Source organism: Sturnira hondurensis, unplaced genomic scaffold (assembly GCF_014824575.4).
Source record: "Sturnira hondurensis isolate 20B ecotype Veracruz unplaced genomic scaffold, ASM1482457v3 Scaffold0007036, whole genome shotgun sequence".
Taxonomy (NCBI): Eukaryota; Metazoa; Chordata; class Mammalia; order Chiroptera; family Phyllostomidae; genus Sturnira; species Sturnira hondurensis.
In genome coordinates, this window is record NW_028079667.1 from 678,949 (window position 1) to 703,326 (window position 24,378).

The 24,378-nt window shown below is 37.3% G+C and overlaps 1 protein-coding gene across 4 annotated transcripts in view; it reads left to right on the forward strand.

Moving 5' to 3' along the window:
- USO1 (USO1 vesicle transport factor) overlaps positions 1-24,002 on the forward strand; it is a 71,106-nt gene extending 47,104 nt beyond the window's left edge. For 2 of the 4 annotated variants that reach the window (XM_037050947.1, XM_037050949.1), the window contains 16 exons: positions 3,089-3,229; positions 4,791-4,879; positions 5,210-5,364; positions 5,763-5,974; positions 7,649-7,669; positions 13,087-13,197; positions 13,512-13,630; positions 13,766-13,947; positions 14,223-14,344; positions 16,992-17,130; positions 18,446-18,609; positions 19,479-19,559; positions 20,088-20,186; positions 21,766-21,873; positions 23,039-23,254; positions 23,743-24,002. In XM_037050947.1, the coding sequence (XP_036906842.1) occupies positions 3,089-3,229; positions 4,791-4,879; positions 5,210-5,364; positions 5,763-5,974; positions 7,649-7,669; positions 13,087-13,197; positions 13,512-13,630; positions 13,766-13,947; positions 14,223-14,344; positions 16,992-17,130; positions 18,446-18,609; positions 19,479-19,559; positions 20,088-20,186; positions 21,766-21,873; positions 23,039-23,254; positions 23,743-23,829 (2,046 nt within the window). In that variant the 3' untranslated portion in view covers positions 23,830-24,002. The remainder of the gene's footprint in view (positions 1-3,088; positions 3,230-4,790; positions 4,880-5,209; positions 5,365-5,762; positions 5,975-7,648; positions 7,670-13,086; positions 13,198-13,511; positions 13,631-13,765; positions 13,948-14,222; positions 14,345-16,991; positions 17,131-18,445; positions 18,610-19,478; positions 19,560-20,087; positions 20,187-21,765; positions 21,874-23,038; positions 23,255-23,742) is intronic. The other 2 variants (XM_037050950.1, XM_037050951.1) reach the window with 1 other exon arrangement.
- The last annotated feature ends 376 nt before the right edge of the window (positions 24,003-24,378 follow it).

Consider the following 24,378-nt stretch of genomic DNA (forward strand, 5'->3'; position numbering starts at 1 on the left):
AAAAAATTTTTTTAAGTAAGGGTAGCTAATGAAAGAAGTAGGATTAGCCAAAGAACGTGTATGCATATCCCATAGACACAGACAACAATGCGGTGATAGCCAGAGGGAAGGAGGGCTAGGGCTGGGTGGAGGTGGGCAAAGGAGGGGAAATGGGGCTATCTGTAATAGTGTCAACAATAAAAATAAAGTTAAAAACAACAGCAGCAAAAAATCCATGGAGATCTTACTAGAAAGGTCCAAGGACAGTGACCAATGTATAATCCTAAAGCCTTTCTCTAGTGACATCAATTTATTAATCAACACTCTTAATAAATTATCATAAGTATCCCATTTGATCTTGATATACAAGATTTTATACACATATATTCATATAGCTCTAGTTTTAAATGCAATATATATATAAGTATAAATTTTTGGAAGCTGTAACTGTTGGACCACTTGTTTGGGATGACATTTTTCAAGTAACTGAAATTTCATCTTCTTCTTTTTTTTTTTTTTTTTATTTATTTATTAATTTATTTATTTATTTATTTTTAATATATTTTATTGATTATACCATTACAGTTGTTCTATTCCCCCCTTCAATCCCTTCCACCCGCACCCTCCCTCCCCCACCATTCTGCCCCCCTTAGTTTATAACCACATGTCTCAAGTTCTTTGGATTCTATATTTCCCCCACTATTCTCACCCTCCCCACTACCTATTTTCTACCTACCATCTATGCTATTTTCTGTGCCTTCTCCCCCCTTCTCCCCCTCCCACTCCCCTGTTTCTAACCCTCCATGTGTTCTTCATTTCTATGGTTCCACTCCTGATCTAGCTGTCCTCTTGGTTTGCTTTTGTTTTAGGTGTGGTTGTTAATAGCTGTGAGTTTGCTGTCCTTTCACTGTTCATATTTTTCATCTTCTTTTTCTTAAATAAGTCCCTTTAGCATTTCATATAATAAGGGCTTGGTAATAATGAACTCCTTGAACTTGACCTTATCTGAGAAGCACTTTATCTGTCCTTCCATTCTAAATGAAAGTTTTGCTGGATAAAGCATTCTTGGCTGTAGGTCTTTGGATTTCATGACTTGGAATACTTCTTTCCAGCCCCTTCTTGCCTGGAAGGTCTCTTTTGAGAAATCCGCTGACAGTCTGATGGGTACTCCTTTGTAGGTGACTGTCCCCTTATCCCTTGATGCTTCTAGGATTCTCTCCTTCATTTTGGTCTTGGCTAATGTAATTATGATGTGCCTTGGTGTGTTCCTTCTTGGGTCCAACTTCTTTGGCACTCTCTGAGCTTCCTGGATTTCCTGGAAGTCTATTTCCTTTGCCAGACTGGGGAAGTTCTCCTTTATTATTTGTTCAAATATGTTTTCCACTCGTGGTTGTTTCTTTCCCCCTTCTGGTACCCCTATAATTCGGATGTTGGAACGTTTCAAGATGTCCTGGAGGTTCCTAAGCCTCTCCTCATTTTTTTGAATTCTCATTTCTTCATTCCTTTCTGGTGGGATGTTTTGTTCTTCCTTCTGGCCCACCCCCTTGATTTGCGTCCCAGTTTCCTTTCCATCACTATTGGTTTCCTGTGCATCTCCCTTCTTTTCATTTAGTTTAGCCATATATTCCACTAATTTGTGACTTTGTTTCACTAATTTGTGACTTTGTTCCTCTAATTTGTGACTATAATCTACCAGTTCTGTGAGCATCCTGATAAATAGTGTCCTGAATTGTGCTTCTGAGAGGCTGGCAATTTCTTGGTCGCTGAGAGTTATTGGCTCTTGGACTTTGAGTTCTTGTGCCATCTTTCGGGTTGTTCTTGCCTGTTCCATAGCAGGATCAGAGCCCTAAAATGTTCACTAGAACGGGGCAACTAAATCGCTGGTTTGTGTCGTTGTATGTGGGGGCGGAGTCAAAGAGCAACAATGGCTCTCACCGGTATTGCAGGGAAACTAAGTCGCTGGGTTGTGACGCTGTATGTGGGGGCGGGGCCAAAGAGGGACTCTGGCGTCCCGTCTGCCGCCTGCCGCCCCGGCCCTCACGGGTGCCGAAGGGCAACTAAGTCGCTGGGTTGTGACGCTGTATGTGGGGGCGGGGTCAAAGAGGGACTATGGCGTCCTGTCCGCCGCCTGCTGCCACGGCCCTCACCGGTGCCGCAGTTGCTGCCGTCACCTGGCCCACGCGTTTCGTCCCACTGCTCGCGAGTGCGCCACCGCCGTCAGCCCTCGCCCCCTGGGGCCTGCGTGGTCTGTCTCACTGTGCGCGAATATGCGCCCGCGGTCTGCCCCGCACCCCAGCTGGTTCTCGTCCGCCTGCGCGCCTGGGTCGGGGGCCCTGTCCTGCCCGACCCCGCTCACTGCTGGCTCCGCCCCTCTTACCGTCCCCGTTGAACGGTTAGATGTAGTCGGACTTCCGTATAATTCAATTTTCTGTCCTTTGGTTGTGTCTTTGTTTCTCCAAACCTTTGTTTTATTCAAACTTGGTTGTGGAGAAGGCACAGTGTTTCCACCTATGCCTCCATCTTGGCGGAAGTCTGAAATTTCATCTTCAATTTCAGACTAGTCATAGGATCAGAGTTAGGGACTTAATTAGCATTAACAAGCAATAAGGCCAGCCCCTTGCTTATTCATGAATCTTCTACCATGTCTCTAGTAGTTTGTTTTATCCTCTCTTTAAATATTCCCAGTTTAGGAGTTTATCACACCTCCATTCATTCCATTTTCAGACCTGCTGTATAATGAGGTTGTTCATCTTTACTTCCATAAGAAATCTTAACTTCAATTAAATACCACTCTGTTACTTATTCATTCATTGATTTGTTAAATATAGACTTTGTTCCTAATACTGTGCTTGGCATTTGGGATGCAAGAATGAACTCTCTGGGAGTTCACAGTCATATGAAAGAGGCAGGCTTAAGCAAGTGACATCCTAGAGTACTGTAACAGAGCTATAGCCATTATAGCATGACCGAAGGCACACCAGATCTGGCTGAGCAGGTGAGGGGATCCTTCACATAGATTTTCTTGTTCTTGTAGATCAAATTTGCCTCCAGACTTTTTGAAAGTCTTTGATCTTTAAAAGATAGATTTTGTTTTTTCTTTCTTTTGCAGCTTGTTCGTGTCCTGGTATCTCCCACCAACCCTCCTGGTGCTACCAGTAGCTGCCAGAAAGCCATGTTCCAGTGTGGCTTATTGCAGCAGCTTTGCACCATTCTCATGGCCACTGGAGTTCCTGCTGATATTCTGACTGAGGTAAACTGGGTGGAGGCAGAGGCCGCTCGGTGGGAGTTGAAATCCGGGAATTATTAGAAAAAATTAGGTATCGGCTAAAGGAAAAACAGTAATAATTAACAATTTTTGTATGTCAAATTCTTTATTGATCCTACTAAAATATAATTAGCATAATGATGACAGCATCAATTCCAAAAGGTAGGCTCATTCCTCAATTTTAATAGTAATTGTAAAGCTTAGAAGATTTCTCATTTTATTGTGTTCAACTTATCTTTTTATTTTTCTCAAATTAACACATGTACATTAAAAGCACCAGTAGTAAAAGTTTTATAACAGAAACAGCTGCCTTTGGCCTCACTCCTCCCTACATTAGTACCATTACCCCCTTTATAACCCTTTCACTTTACTTCCTCCTGGCAGCCCAGTGATTTATGTTTACATCAATAATCAGTGTTTATATAGTTTTATGACTATGTTAATACTGTTCCTAGGTGAGCCAAACAGAGCCCTGTATCTCTTTTTAGATATTCCTTTCTCAAGTCTGTGTTATACTAGTTTTTTTAATTATTGTTTTTCTCTATATCTATGCATATTAATACTGTGATACGCTTACTACATCGTTCCCCATTCCAGACCTTTTTCTAGAAGCTTCCCATCATCTTACTCCAATATGGACTGGTTATTCTCTATTTGTGCCACATGGCTTTTGTCCTGGACTTTCATTCACCGTTTCTCCTAGGATTTCTTTTACCCCTCTCTTGACTTGGATTCTTGTCTTCTTCCCTCCCCCTTTTTTCTGTATCTTATTTTACCTAACTTCCTGAAAAGAGACAAATGGCAAGAGAATATGCTTTTAGCTCTTGTATGTTATTCCTCTGCCTACAGAGTTAATCTGAGGTATGGCTCGGTGTGGAATTCAGAGTTGGAAATGACATAACACTCAACTTGCAGAATGATGTTCCAGTGTCGCTGCAGTCCAAAGCCGTGTTGAATCTTAATCCTTCTTATATAACCTGCTTTTTCTCTCTAACACTTCTGGGATTTTTATTTCTGGTTTTCTGAAATTTACTGGTGATGTGCTGTAATGTAGACCTTTTCTTCCTCCAGTTATTTCAAAGGGTACTCACTGGGCCCTTTCAAGCAGAGATATGCCCTTCAGTTCTCAGGATGTTCTTTATAGTTCTTGATAATTTCTTCTTTTCTCTTCTGTTTTTGCAGCTCTATTAATAGATTGTTGGACTTTGTGGACCTAGTTTGGTTTTCTATTCTATTGGAGATTTTTTTTTAAAGCATTTGTTTCTTGTTTTGTAGAAACAGATTTTCTCTCTTAGAGGATAATATGAATTTTAGTTTTTTGAAATTTTAAATGTGTGCGCAAAGTGTTACTTTTAATTAGAGGCCTATACTTAATTTTTAAAAATATTATCAAGAAAATATTACAAGATTTTATGCTGTCACTGAAATTTTTGGTGTCTGAATTTTGGCACTGAAAAGCAAAAAGCAGAGATGAACAGTTTCTTCTTTTGAAAACAAGTTTCCTTCTTTAACTCACTTCCTCTAAATTGTTTTTCCCCTTTAATAGACCATTAACACTGTATCAGAAGTTATTCGAGGCTGCCAAGTAAACCAAGACTACTTTGCTTCTGTAAACGCGCCCTCCAACCCGCCGAGGTAGGAGAAGGGAAATACTGACATTCTGCTGAGGAAATAAAAATGTACTTTGGGTTTTTAGTGTGTCATTGATAAATATATCTCGTGTGTGTGTGTACATATATATATCAATAATATATTTACATCATTATATTTACTCTTTTAAGAAGTTGTGTGTTTTGAAGCTAGAAATTATCTGACAAGATAAATATGTTGGTACTTTAAAGGATTGGTCTTTGATATGTACACATTACTTAACTTGCTGGTATTCTGGTTATGGTTTTTCAGTCAACAGAAATGACTAGTTATTGATTTGTGCACTTGGGTTGCAATATTTCTTTTTGTCAACAGACCGGCAATTGTAGTACTTCTCATGTCCATGGTTAATGAAAGGCAGCCATTTGTATTGCGCTGTGCTGTTCTCTATTGTTTCCAGTGTTTCTTATATAAAAACCAAAAAGGACAAGGAGAAATTGTGTCAACACTTCTACCTTCCACCATTGATGGTAAATAATTTAGTTCTAATTTCTATTTTAAAAAGTAAAGAAAGTCTTTCCAGCTTTTAGTGATAAACTGTATTGTAAATGATAAAAGACCTTGGGTGTAGTAGAAAATTTAATATATGGCATTTCGTTGCATTAAGGTAGACATTTTCTGAAATACTGCCACTATCAATTTGATGCCTAAACTGTTGATATTTCTTTGTTCTGCTACTTTTCTTCCAGGTCTTTTCTGTCATCTTTCATTTTTGTTTTGAAAAGCAGACTTTCAAAAATATTACTAATATTACTGCATATTTACTAATTAACAAATTTTTAGATTGGTATTTTACACTATTTTTCTATGTGTGGAAACCAACATAATAAATTTTTCTGTTGCTATCATCTGCCTGCCCTTTTTGTAGCAACAGGTAATTCCGTTTCGGCTGGTCAGTTACTATGTGGAGGTTTGTTTTCTACTGATTCACTTTCAAACTGGTGTGCAGCTGTGGCCCTTGCCCATGCTCTGCAAGAAAATTCCACCCAGAAAGAACAGTTGCTCAGGGTCCAGCTTGCTACGAGTATCGGCAACCCCCCGGTCTCTTTACTGCAGCAGTGCACCAACATCCTTTCACAGGTAAAATAGCCCGTGAAGCTTCTCTGGGGGCGGGGTGGGGGTGGAGGTTTAGCTACAGCACATTTTGGTGCCAGTGATGTAAGAATTCAAGAGTGTTCTTAGTAGGTGCGGATGAGAAAGGATAGAGGCAAGGACTTGCCTGCTTATTAGCTCATTGTAGCCATAAACAGTTTTGTGGAGAAAAAGTAATAAATATTCTTAGAAGAATGATTTTGCCAAATACTTAATAAGGTCTGCATCCTGATGGAAACACATATTCTAGGCAGAATGATATTTATTGTTTTTGTTTTCTTTTTAAATTGTCCAGAGTGTTCTTGCATGTTATTTTCTTTCTCTGCTCAGTAGCTTAATTCAGGTCAGTTTAAGAAAGAGAATAGAATAAAGTGGTTCATAGCTATGTATCTCCCTCTTTCTCTTCCCAGAGCAATTGATCTTCCTTTCAGGAAACAAAGATAGAATAATCAGTTCAATGCTTATGTAGTTAACCTGTATACCTCTTGATGTAGGTGAGCTCTCAAATTCTCAAAACCCCAAGGCATACAATTTACCTAGTAAGGCAGAGGAAACCATAACTAAAAATGTTTGCATTTTTTTAGACTACTGATAAGAGCAGTAGTAGTCTTGAAGAATGGATGTTAAAGCATTTAGGAGTATCACTTACAGTTGGATGATTTGCCCACACATGGCAGCATTGCCATTGAACAGTTCAAGTTCATGCTTTAGCAACAGCATAATGGCATCAACACTCAGATTCACTTGGGAGGAGGAAAAATGTCAGAAAGTCTAAATTGCTCTATCCATTGTAATTGTCTGACCCCCTCCCCATGATAATGGGCTATATCCTTAGTTTTTAATTTTTCTGCATTTATGGAATATTTTGTTGTTAGCTTTAAAGAAATGTCAGTGCCATTCATATGAAGTGATAAATGAAATCTTAAAAATTAACTGTAAGTGAAAAGGGAGTTGAGAACTTCCTTTGATGTTAAAATTGGTTTACTTCCATTGAAAGTTTATCTTTATCTTTGGTTTATCATTTATGTCTCACTGTTTTAAAAACATCATCCAAAAATATTCATATTTTTGCTTATTTAATACTTGCCATTTTTATGTTGCTGTCCATTGGAAATAGCTTTTCTTTTTTAAAAAAGATTTTATTTATTTATTTTTAGAGAGCAGGGAAATGAGGGAGAAAGAGAGGGAGACAAACATCAATGTGTGGTTGCCTCTCATGTGTCCCTTACGGGGGACCTGGACTGCAACCCAGGCATGTGCCCTGACCGGGAATCGAACTGGCCACCCTTTGCTTAGCAGGCCCATGCTCAATCCACTGAACCACACCAGCCAGGGCTGAAAATACCTTTTCTTAAGCCAACCAATAACTAACTGCCTAACCACTGTCACTACAGACTTTGGTCTAATGTTGTAATTACAATTAATACATAATGAGAAATCCTCAAGATAGTTGTGTCTTCCCACTCTTAGTAGTCACAGTGAGTGCTATAACCGCTTTCTCCCCTCAAGTATATATGCGTGGTTATGTAATAAAAGATTAGAACTGCCTTGTCCCAAATTGTTGGCTTGGGTTTGTAGAGACTGTATTTGAGGGGTTTTTCTAGATCTACATTTTTCTAAAGCAGTAATATTTATGAGTAATGTTTAATGTATAATTTGCAGGGTGATAAGATCGACAGACGGGTATGTATCACTTCTGTCAACTTAGGCCTTTTCCTCTTACAGCAAAGCTTTTCTTGTCTTGGGTTTGCTGACTGGTTTTTTAACTGCTTGTTTGAAGTTATATTCTACTCACACTTTTACGTGCCAGCAAGTTGATCTCTGTCACAAGTGCTCTCCAGTTTTTCTCCTTGGGATACTGTAGCGGTTTTTCTAAGAGCTGTGGGGATGACATTCTGAAGCTATCCTGTGCTTCCTCCAGGGATGCTTCCACTTTCAGGAATTCCTTGGTTTGGGCTTTTTGGTGTTTTTTTCTGTTTTTTCACCCAAGCTTGCTTCTTTATTTCCCCTGAAACCATTTCAAAGGTAGTAAATTTAGGATTAAGGATTTTCCCTTTAGTTAATCAGTATATGAAAGGATGTAATGGTTTCTATATTAATTAGGTTATTGAAAATGTACTATAGTAAGTATAATTTTGTAATTTGAAAGATTTTAAATTTAATGTTATGGCTTATTCTGGCTATAACTCATATACAACTACCATTGGGGATTTGTTTTTGATGGGGGGAGAGTGTGATTTATTAGTTTTGATTTGTTTTGTTTTGTGGCGTGGACCTTAATGTCCCTGTTTGCGCATGTGTTCATTTGTGGTGTGGGTAGTAATAACAGGTTCTGTTGGGAATTGTATCTTTGTGTAAGAGCATGATTTGACACGTTGATAACTCACACACAGACATATTTGGCCTGCAGAATCTTTGATATTAAGTATTTTATAAGTATACATATCAGTCATTTAAGAGGGAATTTTTTAATGTATAATTTCTACAAAGTAAAATGGAGACCTTAAGTTTTCAATCTGATCATTTTTGGTGGTTGAATATATCTCAAAACACCCAATACAAGGTATATAACAACATAATCCTAGTCCCAGATATTTTCCTCATGCCTCTTTCCTATTAATTCTTTATCCCCAGAGGCCACCATTAGAAAATGAGTCTCAGCATAGTACTATAGACTCTCATTTTAATACTTTAACAATAGAAGTTTAAAATGTTGGCTTTTCACATTTTTTATAAAGAAAAGAAAAATGCTAAACTTGAAACTCACAAAGTAGGAATAAGATATTTTTATTTAAATGTAATAGAAAATAGCCCTGGCTGGTGTAGCTCAGTGGATTGAGTGCGGGTCTGCCAACCACATGATCGCAGTTTGATTCCCAGTCAGGGCACATGCCTGGGTTGCAGGCCAGTTCCCAGCAGGGGACTCAGGAGAGGCAACCATACATTGATATTTCTCTCCCTCTCTCCTTCCCTTCCCCTCTATAGATAAATAAATAAAATCTTTAAAAAAATAAATGTAATAGAAAATATAATAGGGGAAACATAATAGCTTATGTTAACAATAAGATGATTCGAGTTGAATTATTATTATTATTTTTTTTTTAAGAAAGAGAGGGGAAGGGGAGAGGGAGGGACAGAAACATCAATGTGTGGTTGCCTCTCACATGGCGCCCACTGGGGACCGGGTGCACAACCCAGGCATATGCCTTTATATGCCTTGACTGGGAATCGAACGGTGACCCTTTGGTTCGCAGCCCAAGCTCAATCCACTGAGCTACACCAGCCAGGGCTCAACTTGAATTCTTTAGTTTGTGGTTCTCTTCCATCAAGTAAAATACGTGATTTCTAATAACTGCACCCTCAGATGCTCTGAAATTATAATAATTTCACTTGTTCTTCCAGAGATCTTCCATGGTTCCTGTACTCTGGGGGCCTAGGAAGAGATACATAAACTTGTGAACAAAAATACAAATATGTAAACATTAACAAAATGAATAGTTTTAATCAGCAAGTGGGGTATGACTTTCTTTTAGTTGTTCTAGGTGTTTATCTTGTAAAGGATCCATCAGATGATTTGAGAGCAATGACATAAAATGTTTTGATAGCTTTTAATGCTCATTTTTGGATTTTATTTTGAAGGAATAAAGCAGCTTGAACAGAATTTTGTTGGATTGATCTTACTTTTAACATTTTATGATGGTATACTGGACAAATACTATAGCATTTTTGTACTCATTAATCATTTATTTTCCTTACCATTTTGAAAAATTTAGAAAAGTAGACAGTAGAAAAAGAATAATGTTCCTCATTTTACTACCCAAAGATAAATACTGGTAAAATTTCAGTTATTACCCTTATTCAAGGATATAAAGAGAAGTAGAAGTAAGTAAAGTTTAAAGGCTGTTGAGTTTTAGAACCAGGGTATAAATCCTGGTATCCTCTTAATGAGCTCATTTAATCCAAATGCCTCTGTTTACTCAGTGAGGAAATTGGGGCCCACAGAGCATATTGAACTTGTACAAGGTAGGACGGTAGATTTGGTACTTTCAATTCCCAACCAAATGTCCTTTTTACTGATATCATACTGCCATACTTAAAATTAAACTTCAGGCCTTTAAAAATATGTGTATGTCCCTTTGAAATGGGTAATACATGGTTTAGAAATCAAAATGATATAAAAAGTTATACAGTAAGAAGTTTTGGACCCAACCCCTGTTGTAGTTCCCCACTTCTGTTATTCAGATGATTTGCCAGGTAAAAGGCATTTCTTCCATACTCTTCAAGTGCTTTTTATGCATATGCACTGTTTTTCACCATGGTTTTTTTCACTTAGTGCCATTTTACACTTCCACTAAGTGAAGTAAGACTGCAGTGTACTAGATTGTCTGTTTCCCCATGGTCAACAGCGTGTTGTCACACTGTTGTCATACAGTGACTCAAGGTGAATCATTGTATTTTTCCCAGTCTGATGAGAGGTGAAAAATGTTATCTCACTGAGTTTTAATTTGCATTTCTCTTACTAAAAGGTTGAATCGCTTTCTTTATGTTTACAAACCAATTGAAGTTTTTCCATGAACTCTCCTTACTTAATAGTTCATCTTCCCACTTTTCTATTGGGTTGTTAATCGTTTATTGTTTATAGGGACTCATATTAAGGAATTCAACCCTTGTCTGTGGTAATTTACAAATACATTTTTCCTGAAATGTCATTTTTCTTTTGACCTCGGTATTTTTGTATCACTTTTTTTATTGCTTCTACATTTTAAATTGTTTTTAGAAAGGCCTTTCCTACTTCAAGATTTTGAAAAATTTGCCTGTATTTTTATCTTTACTTTCCAGTTTAATTTTGTATTTAAATCTTTGTTATCTTTTTCTCATTGAACTATATGAGATATGGATCCTCTGATCTTTTTTAGAAGCTGTCTAGTCAGTCGTCCCAATATTATTTTAAATCCATTTGTAACCCACTGATGGTTATATGCTAGCTGTATTCATGAGTTAGTATCACCTCATTGCTCTTTTTCATTTTTTTTACAGTTTCTCTGGTTATTCTTGCTTGTTTACTTTTCTGTATGAACTTGAGAACTAGATTGCTTAGTTCCAAAAGAAAAAACTCTGTTGGCATTTTTATTTGGGTTACATTAATCTTACAAACTTTACTATTTTTCTTTTTTAATTTTAAAATTTTTATTAACTTTATAAGTTAATACAGGATGAATATCTTCATACTCTTGAGTCTTTCTACCTGAACATGGTTTCTTTCTATTGATTTATGTCTACTTTTGTGCTCATTAGGAGTGTTTTTAAATTTTTCTAGTTTAGGTTTTATGCAATTTTGATTAGACTCATTCTTGTGTACTTTATATTCCTTTGTTGTTCCATTCTCTCTTCTAATTAGTTCTAACTAGTTATGTTTGACTCCACTCTTCTTATCCTTTAGTTAGACCACTAATGGCATACTTCTAGAAAAATTCAAATTCAAATCTAATTTCATCTTTGTTTACTCAGACATCAGCCAGTGATTTGACAGGAGGCCTTGATGTATGTACAATGTAGGTACATTTGGCACTACTATATATTACTTTCAAGTAGTAATCAACATTTTATGTAAAACTGGGGAAATCAGTGAAGCATTTGCATGTATGATTTGAGTAATTACTTGTAAGTTCTATAGAGCACACAGTCAATTGAGAATAAGGGTATATGTTTTAACTATTCAATTTACTTGGGTAACGTGAAGATATGCCACACAGTAATGGCATAGAGGCAAGAAAAATAATGCATCATGTAAAAACTAAATCCATGCAAATTAATACTTACTTGGCAAATCATTTGAAGAGGTGTAATTTGAATTTATTTAAATGTTAACTATACTTGGAAATAAATTATAGAAAGGCCAAGGTAGTGACATCAAGATTCATTAAATTAGAACAGTCTGGGTGCTAGAAATTTTTCAAAACACAGTAATGGTTATTTTAAATTCATTCCTGTCTAGATCTTTGAATAATTGTGTTTGGGATATTTTCTTCCTTAAATTACTCCCAGTGTAATCCATTATTATTTTTTTAGATTTTATTTATTTATCTTTAGAAGGGAAGGGAAGGAGAAAGGGAGAGAGATATCAATGTATGGTTGCCTCTCATGCATCCCCTGCTGGGAACTGGCCTGCAATTCAGCCATGTGCCCTGACTGAGAATTGAACTGAGATCCTTTGGTTCACAGGCCCATGCTCAATCCACTGAGCTACACCAGCCAGGGCCCAACGTAATCCATTATTGTGCTCATTTACATTATTCTGTTTCATTTAACTTTTTTTTCTTAATAAGGTTCTATATAATACAGTATGGACTGTAACAGTGCTATCATCTAAAGAATATTCTATAAAGGAGATATAAATATGTTGTATAAAAATTTAAGAAAACTGCAGGTTTGATGGACATGCTAGTGTTCAGTATTGTTTAATTATACTTGACAGCAGTATAGTTAGTGATTTGGGGCATTTAACTAACTACCTTAAATAGATCTTTTTGTCCATTATATTTGTGATTTCTTATTATCTGCCATATTGTCTGTAAGTGTATAATATGGCTTATTTATGTTTCTGTTAGAGAATATATTCTCCAGTGGAATTTGACTAAGTAATTCAGGAGATTATTTCTTTGTCATTTCCTCAGTGATTTTTGAAGGAGGTAGAATTTGTTCTTTTACTAGAAATTTGTTTTTAACATTTTAATTGAAGCATCATAAATTTGCCTGGTAAATTAATTTTTTTGTAAAATGATTTAGGATTGATAGATTTTTTTTTAAGTATCTATAGCGTACAGTTCTTCTTTAGTAGAGTAGGCTTTTCCAGGTATTTTAGGTAACCCGCTGCATGCTCATGAACATAAATCAATTCTGATTTCTTCTTACTGTTCATTTTGGGAAGTACAGCACAGAGGGAACATAAGAATGCACTCTCGTTCACTTTCTAAAATCTGGATTTCTGACACATCTTTTATAAGATGTTAAATATCTTTTTATGCAAACAGGGAGGGACCTTAGGGCAACTTCAAATTTGAAAAAGTAAATTGAGATTTTTGCCAACTTATCTGTTTCAGGGAAGCAAAATTCAGACAAGAGTTGGATTACTGATGTTGCTTTGTACCTGGCTAAGTAACTGTCCAATTGCTGTAACACACTTTCTTCACAATTCAGCCAATGTTCCATTTGTATCCTTTACATTGTAGTAAGATATAAGTAAGTATTTGCTTTATTATTTTATTTCTTCCTCTCAATCAGAGGTAGCTCTGTGTCCCAAATATTTGAATTTTCTCTGTTTGGAAATATTAAGATGGTGATGGTGCTTGCTAAAGCTGTGTGTGTGTGCGTGTGTATATACATACCATTTTTTGTGTTTTGCTTGCTAGGACTGTATATAGAATTTCTTATAGAAACTTCTACCTGAAATACATGTCAAATTTAAATTATAAAATAAAGCATTGTAAATATTATGAAGCACTAGTCTCCTTAATGAAGATTTCAGCTTACGGGACAAATTGCAGAAAATCTTGGAGAGGAAGAGCAGCTGGTCCAAGGCTTATGTGCCCTTCTGTTGGGCATTTCTATTTATTTCAATGATAACTCACTTGAGAGCTACATGAAGTAAGTAAGGGGAGAATGACCGGCTAATGCCATCACGAGAAAATCATTTCTTCTTCTGCCAGAGTATAATGTAGATCAAGTTTTTATGTTTTGTTTGACTTTTTCTTAAGCATCTTAATGTGCTTATCTCTGTAGAGAGAAACTAAAACAACTAATAGAGAAGAGGATTGGCAAAGAGAATTTCATAGAGAAGCTAGGATTTATTAGCAAACATGAGTTGTATTCCAGAGCGTCTCAGAAACCCCAGCCCAACTTTCCCAGTCCAGAATGCATGATATTTGACCATGAGTTTACAAAACTGGTAAAAGAACTCGAAGGTAAGATAAGAACATTTATATTGGTATTCATTAGAAAGTACCTACGCTTATATTGTATACAACGTATATTCTGGACAGATGCAGATTTTATGATAGGCCTAAAAGTGTTTTTTTTTCCCTAGCTGTTGGTGTATAGCCCATTGAAGGGCTTTTGGCCATTAATAAATTGGAGAAATTATTTCTCATCTCTCATGAAGTTAGGACATATGTTTTTACTGCCTATCCTTAGTATTTTAAATGTACAAAATAAGTTTTGAATAAACTTTCTTTTATAGGTGTGATAACTAAGGCTATTTATAAGTCCAGTGAAGAAGATAAAAAAGAAGAAGAGGTGAAGAAAACATTAGAACAACATGACAGTATTGTGACTCACTATAAAAATATGATTCGAGAGCAAGTACGTACCAATAAATTGTCTACCCTCTCTGATATACTGATACTTTTCTACTTTAGGGAAGAATTTTTCCTGGCATTTCAAATGCAAGAGGATACAGAGAATTAAACTCATTATTTTTCTAAATAATTCAAAAATATCTGCCATGGCCAGGGTGGCTCTGCTGGCTGGAGCGTCATCCCACTCACCGAAAGGCTACAGGTTCTTTCCCTGGTCAGGGTTCATACAGGAGCAGCCAATTAGTGTTTCTCCCTGTCTCTCTCTCTCTCCACCCACCCCATTTCCTCTCTTCTAAAATCAGTATTATGTTTTAAGCATTATGGAAGATGTTATGGATAAAGACATAAATCAGACATGTTTCTGTACCACAATCTTATGGGGGGATAAACCTATAAATAGATTATTATGACACATAGATTACAATATATTAAGTCTAGTGATAGAGATCATCAAAGCTATATGGCAGCACTGAGAGGCAGCTTCAAGGAAATGGAAGTTGGGTCCTGCAATGATGACTAGGAGAGTAAACTAGGTGAGAGAAGGGAAGGGAAAGGAAGGAGGGGTACTGGGCACACACAGAACATTTGGTGGCCCTGCCAAGGAGCACTCTGAGAGGCCAGGCGAGAGGGAGGGAGCCCACGAAGGAGGCGGCTGTGGTGCGCTAGGGGAACCAGTGGGAGCACCGGTGATGACGGTAGTGATGCTGGCTGCCGGATTTTCTTTACTCTGCTCTAGGTGATCACTGAGCACATTTGAAACACTGTCTCATTTAATTTTCACATCATCTGTACAAAGTACTTAACATCTTTAGTTTAAAATAAATAAGGACTCTGAGGCAGAATTTAACCTTGTCCAGGATCACTCACTGGCTGGTGCAACAGAATTCAAATACGTGTCACTGGGACTAAAGCTCATGCTTCGTGGAACAGAAGCAACCTGAGAAATGTGGAAAGTGAAGAAGATAAAATTAGCAGGACTTGGTTGGATGTGAGGGAGCAGAAAGGGTCAAATACCATCCTCAGATTGCTGACTTACACAACTGAATAGCTGATACTGAGTTAGAACTGGAAAGGGAGCTGATTAGGAGAGTGGATGATTACAAATGAAGTTGAAAATACATTTTCAAAATCAGTTGACATTCTCCTCTCAGGATACCAGAACCTCCACGTTTGCTTTGTGCTGTGCACCTTAAATCTTCCACCACATCCCTTAAAAATGTTTCTTCGTTTTTTTCTCTCATTTAATTCGTCGTGTTACCTTGATTGGAATCCTAGAAAGTGCTTACTGAAAAGAGATCAGTGATGGTGTTAAAATCCCAGCATCATAAACACAGTGCGCTAATAGCGGTTCACGCAAGATGGCCTTGCACTGCGGCTGGCTGTGCACAGCTGTGGCAAGCGAGGGATCGGGAGGAGCCCTTAAGTGGGGAAGGCGCCGTGTTCTGTTCTTCCCCGTAGTCTGCATTGTTAAGACTGAAATTGTGAGAAAGAATGAAATTAGTATTATATTTAGCATTCCGTTTGAGCTTTTTCAGTTTATAAGTAAATGAGTAAATTAAAGTCAGCTTTGAATGACCCACATTTGAACTGTTAACCTTACCCGTGGTTATCAGGATTTTTCATCTGTATCTTAGTACAAATATGGAACCATTTCCAGATGGTGAAATGTAATGTCTTTAGAGCACTGGAAAATAAATACATGGAATGTGACGTCATCTCCTACATGTGGGTCTCATAGATAGGTGATTCAGAAGAAAAAGTGATTTGACACAATTACTATAATGACCCTTCTTTAGAAATAATTATTATTAAATATTCTCCCCACTTTAAATGCTACATTTAACAATTCGGCAACAAGCCCAAAGAGCTATGAAATGTATACACTTTGACATATGAGGATCCATCTTAAGGAAATTCTCCAAAATTCAGGACAATTATATGGACTAACAATTATTGTAATAGTATTTATTATTCAGAAAAATGGAAAGAGCCTCACTGTTGCTTTGAATATAAATCATATTGCATCTACTGATGAGATTGAGAGTAAAAATTATAATGAAAACTGTTAGTAATATGGAGAAATTATTGACTAGTAAGGAAATTAAAGGTTACAAAATGATATATGGACTGATATGACAAGTTAAAAAACTTGTTTTGGAAAAATTCAAAGAACATAAAATAGAATAGATCAAATTCCAACTAGTTACGTCAGGTGGTGATAGTTGGAAGCTCTCTTTTCAGTCCTTCTAATGTTCTGTTCCGTGATGGTCTCATAATGTGAGAAGTGATGTAGATGCATATGTACACATACATGTGCTCCCCTTTTTACATAGGTCACTATAGATTTCTTGAAAGTTTTGATGGACCACAAAGTGGAGTTTTTCAGCTTGGTCCTCCCACTCCCCGTGATTACAGGCAGGTTGCAGGGTGTACCATAGTGCTTATTAGTGGGATTTTACTTAAAATCTTGGTTCTCTTGCATATTAATTGGTGCATATATTGATGTATTACTGTCTAATTAATGAGTGATTTGGGGAGTAGGGAATACTTTAACATTCTGACTCCAAGTAATCTCTAATTTTTAATTTGTCCATCATCTTAATTCTTACCGGTATGAATTTACAACACTTGAATTATGTTTTGTTCCACAGGATCTGCAACTTGAGGAATTAAAGCAGCAGATTTCTACATTAAAATGTCAAAACGAACAGCTCCAGACAGCAGTCACACAGCAGGCATCTCAGATTCAGCAGCACAAGGATCAGTACAATCTTCTGAAAGTACAGCTAGGTGAGTGTGGCTGGCCACACCGTTCTTGCAGTGTTCCCAAGAGCTGGACAGAGTCAAACAGATTATTCTTGTACACTAGTCTCTCTCTAGTCTTAAGTTAATCACTGTGACAAATGTGTGAATCAAGTTCACACATTTTGAAATTCACCCTCTTTGCTACTTAATTTGATTTTATCTGACCCATTGGTTTTCAACCTTCCTACACATTAGAATCCCCTGAGTTTTTTTTTAATAGCACCAGTACTTGTCATATGGGTACTAGGTGTATCTGGGTGGTCACTTTGTACACTTTGTAAATATCTAATCACTTTGTTCTATACCTGAAACTATTATAATACTGTAGCTCAGCTGTAATTGAAAAATAAAAAATAAATAAATAGTACCACCGAGATCCCACTGTGTTTGTGATTTAATTTGTCAGAGTTGGGTCTAGGTCTCAGTAATTCATTAGTTCAGTCTCCTCCCCAGGAGCTTCTAATGTGTAGCCAGTTAAGAACGACTGGTCTAACTTTTCAGTTTCCTTGTCTGCAAAGCTGAGCTGATGATAACATCTGTGTCATCTGGGAATTAAATGAAATAATGTCAGTAAAATTCTAGTTCAGTTCCTGGCACATGAAAAGCTCAAATTTGTAAGTAGTATCACCCTATAGTGCTTATGATTGGAATACAAGCTATGTAGAAATGTAGTTCATTTATATCAAAGTGACTAAAATTTTCAGAAAAAAACAGCTATTCCTTTATTTATGACAATAACTTGCCATTATTTTAAAGACTTTATTTTTTTAAATTTTTATTTATTTATCTTTAGAGGGGAAGGGAAGGAGAGAGGGAGAGAAATATTAATGTATGGTTGCCTCTTACGCATCCCCTGCTGGAAACTGGCCTGCAACCCAGGCATGTGCCTTGACTGGGAATGGAACCGCGATCCTCTGCTTCGCAGGCCCATGCTCAATCCACTGAGCTATACCAGCCAGGGCTAGTTCATAAACAAAGCTATTCCTTTGAGGAGATTTTTTATTTTCTCTTATATTGACAGAATCAGAATTGAAACTACTGTGATTTTTAATCTTACATCACCAAACCAGTCTAGTCTTAATAAGACTGTGCTGTTTTTCCTCTCGGAAACCCTGAAAATATCATCAATTTACTATTTTTATCAATACACTATTTTGCAAAAATGAAATGTGGTTATAAAAGTGCTGCCAAAGGAAATTAAGGAAATTACATATTTATATTTATATCTGAGTCTTCTAATTCCAAAAATGACAAAACTTAGGTTTCACGCTGGCTCTTCACATCTCTGCCTGTCTGACAGGGAAAGACAGTCCGCATCATGGCTCTTCCAATGGTGGGGCCCAGGTGAACGGCATCCCTCCAGAAGAGATCTCCAGGCTGCGAGCAGAGGTAGAAGAATTAAAAAGTAATCAGGAACTTTTACGAAGCCAACTGGCCGAAAAAGACTCTCTGATTGAAAATTTGGTAAGTGTTTAAAAATTTTAAGATTTTTATTTATTTTTAGAAGAGCAGGGAGGGAGAAAGACAGGGAGAGAAACATCAATGTGTGGCTGCCTCTTGTGCTCCACACACCGGGGAACCTGGCCTGCAACCCAGGGATGTGCCCTAACAGGGAATGGAACCAGCGACCCTCTGCTTCGCAGTCTGAGCCACACCAGCCAGGGCTGTTTAAAAATTTTAAATAAGAGCACTAGAGTAATCCTCATTATCCTGCTTATTTATTGTCTGGATCCCGTAAGTCAACATATCATAGTAAGATTTTAGAATATGAGCTGTGTCAGACTGTCCAAAGTTTCACTGCTTCCTAGCTAATTGAATTTAAGCAGTTAATCTCTTTAAACTTATGTTCGTATCTATAAAATGGTGCTGATAATCTTTTTCACTGTTGCAAGCATTAAATGAGATACTTTGTATAAAGCTCTTTTAATACATGGAAATCACTAAAAAAATACTTTGTTTGTATGCTCTTTCTCCATATGACATCAGATAAGTGTTTATATTTAATAAATTACTTTTTATAAGTATAAATTTATTAACCATGGACAAGTTGTAGACAATATATGGTGTCTTGACATTTTATCAAAATTAAAATGTTGATAGGAAATTTATTGGTAAGCATCTGTAAGATATAGCTCATTCGGGGGTGAGCAAAGTAGGGTTACAAAGTTATAATACAATAAATAATAAATGACAGTACAAGAGTAAACTCTTTTTCCAGTATTTACAACTGTAAACCTACTTTTGCCCACCCCTGTTTGTGTATAGTCTGTTTTGGTTTTTTCTGTATCTTTAGACTGAATTTATTTCATAGTTTATTTCTATGCTGCTTATAGAAATCTTCCCAAACATCCCTGGACACAAATGAAGCAACAGCTTCAGCTAGAGATTCTGAACAAATTGCAGAATTGAAACAGGTAATTTTCCAGCTTGATCCACATTCTGTTTTGTCTTCTTTTAACTGTAATAGAGTAACCACCTTCCGGTTCCAGTGATCTAGAACGACTTTGTCAGGCGTAAGCAAACCCAGTAGTGACAGCAGCCACTGGAAAGTCCAAAAGCTGTCTTAATTATACAGTCATGGTATTTGAGTTTCATTGTGTTTAATTTTTTAATGGGGTTCTTTTTAATAGATCTCAGCATCTCACCCAGATTATTTGTAGATTATCAGTGAACTAACAATTACGGGAAATATAAATATGTTTATAAGATGCAAATATGAAGATACAAAATCTTATGCCTAATATCCATACACTGTCGACCATGATAATTGCTTGGTTAAATGTTTTGGATATTTAAACCTTTTTGTCCAGAAAAATGTTGGTTTTTAGAACTGAGAAGAAAAAAAACAGGAGGTAAAATTGTTTGTATATCCTGTAAATAGACATTTCCTTGACAAAATTAATGCCATTTATGTTACAACGCAACTGTTTTTTCTGTCTTAGGAACTGGCAACATTAAAGTCTCAGTTAAACTCAAAATCTATGGAGATCACCAAACTACAGACAGAAAAACAGGAGCTGTTACAGAAAATAGAAGCATTTGTAAGTTAGTGAATTTTTTCTCCTGAAAAGTAGTAAACACAAGGTTGAGGTGCAGTTTCTCGGCCACTGTGGAAAAGAAGCAAAATTACCGAAAGTATATGCCCTTTAGGTTATTCACTAGCCAGAGTCACATCACCTTCTTGTCCATGGTGGTACAGACAGACTCCCAGGTCAATTTAATCAGTTACTTACTGGTTCATTTTGCTGGTATTTTGGATTTCATCCTGTCTCTGTACCCTTTAGTCTAAGTTAGCAGGTTTACTGCCGGCATAAAATTGTCAAGAACCTTGTTGGCAACACGTGCAATTCGCAGGGGTCCAAACTGTCGGAGAAGAAGGTCCCCCTGGTCCTCCCTGGATAATCACCCCTTTCCTCCAGCTCCTGCTGAGGTGGTTGCCGGGGTCCCTGGGTCCCACAAGCACCCTCTTCACCAGTGGCTGCTCGCCCCACCCATGCTGCTCCACCAGAACACGCCTCGTTGTTTACTGCAGCGGAGATAGGCTGTGACGTTCCTAAACCTTCAAGTTCTGATTTCCTCTTGCTTAACAATTTCTTCTTCAATTTATTGCTCTCTCACATTTTATTATAAGCAGCAAGGAGAAACTAGGCCACACCTTTAACACTTTGTTTTGAAATCTGTTCAGCTAAATATCCAACTTCATCGCTTACAAGTTTTACTTTCCACAAAACACTAGAACACAATTCAGCCAAATTCTTTGCCACCTTATAACAAGAATCGCCTTTTCTCCCCTTCCCTCATTTCTGTCCGAGACCTGAACAACAACAACAAAAAAGCACAGCAACACATTTTTATCCTCCATATTTCTACCAGCATTCTGTTCATCATGATTAAAGACCACAGAAACTTTCTTTACAGCTCTCCTTACTTCTTTCTGAGCCCTGGCCAGAACTGCCTTTAATGATCGTATTTCTGCCAGTAGTCTCTTCAAAGCAATTTAGGCTTTGGCTCACGTGCACCTCAGAACTCTTCCAGCCTGTAGCAGTTCTGAAGCCCTTTACACATTTTTAGGTATTTGTTAGACCAGCACCTCACTTCCAATATGTTCTAGGAAAAAGGTGGGGAAAGACTGAAAAACTGCTTTAAGAATACTCCCTATAGCACTTAAGAAAATTCCTACATGTCACCAATTAATGGCATTCAGCTTCATGTTCCCACCTGTCTCTCTGAAATGATAGTGTCAGCTAAACTTACAGGAATTTTATGAGGAAAGGGCTCTGAAAAATATACTCTGCTTATTAAAAGCTATGTAATAGCTGTGTTAGCACCGTCTCATCGATTGCTTTTCTGGTCTGACCTTGAGGCAGCTTGACCCAGCCTTCCTCATCCTCTGGTGAGAGCTGCTGCCCACCACTCTTGTCTCAGCCTCTACTTTGCTGTAAGGGACAACGCACCTTTCTAGGGAGAGCACTTTATTCATGTAAATTTGTAAGGGAACTGTATTTTCTGTCATTGGAAACAAAATGTCAAAATAGCAAGAAAATTAAATCACCTTTGGGATTTCATAATGATCATAACTTTCAAGAAACTGTTCCCCCACCCCCCAATTTCTGCTTTCAGTCACAGTCAGTTCCTGTACCAGGAGAGAGCGAAACTGTAGTAGCTGCAAAAGCTACTGATGTAGAAGGAAGGCTGTCGGCATTATTACAAGAAACTAAAGAATTAAAGGTTGGTTTTGGTGAAGCTTTATTTACTGCATATTATATGAAATGAACTCCAGGAACTTAGAGATTATTTCATTCAATTTCTCAAATCCTTAGATTTATGAAGAAATCTCTAACGAGGTGTAATGTTATCTTACAGCGTCTCTATTCTGTTACTCAAGATAACACAAATGAAGATATTTTTCATACCTTTTCAAATAATTGTGTTAAATATGTGAAATAAGAATATCAGCATGTACTTTGAAAGTAAAAATCATTGAAAAGTTTTCTTACCAATCTCTAAGAATTAGCAATACAAGTTTGGCCAATACACAAGCCACATGAAGGCTTTCCACAGGACTAGGGAACACAGGCACGTGAGATCCTGCCAGCTTATTGAGTGACAGAGGAATCGTATTAAACGCCATGAGAAAGGGAATGGGGTGATACCAGTTTAAAAAAGGCATGAAGGAAAAAATGGAAAAAGGAAGATAATATGTGATTGTGTGTGCCTAATTTTGGTCAAATAAGCCATTGATTTTACTTGAAAAGCTATTTTTTCCCACATTTAATTGTGTGCATGAAGTTAGGATGAAAGTTTGTGTTTTTTTTTACTTACTCTAATTTGTATGCTAATCGGGCTCTGTTTTGTGTTTTTATTCCTCTGGTTATCTGACATAGTGTTATCTCTTAGGATTTTTTTTAAATATTTTATTTATTTATTTATATTTAGAGGGGAAGGAGAGAGGTAGAGAAACATCAATGTATGGTTGCCTTTTGTGCATCCCCTGCTGGTAGTTAGCCTGCCAGGATCTGGCCTGCAACCCAGGCATGTGCCCTGACTGGGAATCGAACCGCGATCACCTGGTTCGCAGGTCCACGCTCAATCCACTGAGCTACGCCAGCCAGGGCTCTCTTAGGATTTTTTGAGGAATAACTGATCAAAACTATTTTTTTGGATGTTAAACTCTTATTTTTCCACAATAACCACCTTTGGTGTGTGGCCTAACATGCATTCTCGTGTTCCTGCATGAGTGTGTGTGTTAAGTCCCCAGTACTCACAGCCCGACCCCTACAGTCTTCAGATTGGACAAGCACAGTGATTTGTCAGAGAAAGAGCCAGTTTGTTAAAAACCTTAGGAGGGTGAATACTAATTTGAAATTAATGATTTTCACCTTTCTCTTCCTAGAATGAAATCAAAGCTCTGTCTGAGGAGAGAACTGCTATTAAAGAGCAGCTGGACTCATCCAACAGTACCATTGTCATTTTACAAAACGAGAAAAACCAGCTCGAGGTGAACATCACGGATTCTAAAAAAGAGCAGGATGATCTCCTGGTGCTGTTGGCTGATCAGGATCAGAAAATACTGTCGTTGAAGCATAAACTCAAGGAACTTGGTCATCCGGTAAGATTGAAATGTTTCCAAAATGTTTTATATTGTGTCTTTATAACACATTTTCAAAAATTACACCGTTCCTTGAAATGTTGTACCTGTATATCTATAGTACAGGCATAGATGTGTCAGGTGCATGAATTCAGTATCGCCTACACAGTTTCTAGCATTTGTTAACTGTTCTCTTTTGGGCTTTGAGCCTATAAAGTGAATTGATTTGCTTGTTCCTGTGATGACAAGACTCTCACCACCCAGACGTGCCGTTCTATTTTGACATGTTTGGTTCAGGTGAGAGTTATGGCCATCTGTCAGCAAGTCAACCTGAATATCTCATCTCATATTAAAAATGACAGGGAGCCTTCAGCGTTAAATCGAGGAAATCAGATGGCATGTAACCTAGTACAATTGCTGGAATAAAGAATTTATCGATAGATGTGTTACTATGTATTGAATGTGAAGTGAACAAGCTTCATAATGTTAAATGTGTATTTTCCCATTAGGATGAAGAAGAGGATGAACTTGAATCCATAGACCAAGATGATGAGGATGATGAAGATGAAGTTGCTAACAGCCAGGGTGATAACTAGCTTTAAAATCTCTAGGAATGATAGAGATCATATGGTGACTTTGAACATGGAGTCTTAAGATAGTGCTTGCCTCCACAGACAGTAAAACTTAGACCAAGTGGGAAAACATTTACTGATAAGACTATTGATGCATTTTTTAAACAGTGCCACCATGTTGAAAACCCTTCAAACTCTAAACTTTATGCAAACACACATCTTTTATTAAGATTCATCTAAAGCTGTCCCAAAGTAGAATTTTAAAAGAGCTTCAGACACCAAAAATATACCATTTTATGGCATGTGGTGGCAGTGCTATTTGCCTTAGTTCATTGGTTGTTTACATAAGTTCTGTCTTGTATATTATTTTCACTTTCCAGAATTTGTGACTTTAAGTACTAACACATTTGATTGAATGTGTATTGGAATCACTGTTTTTAAACTCAGTATTGGAGTTCTTAGCTAATGATTTCCTTTTAAAGAAATGAAGTTACTCAAAGGCAAGATGGCATGAGCAGGAGGTGAGGGGGGTCACTTGTCCCACCAGCCCTTCATGCGGGGCTGCCCCTGGCA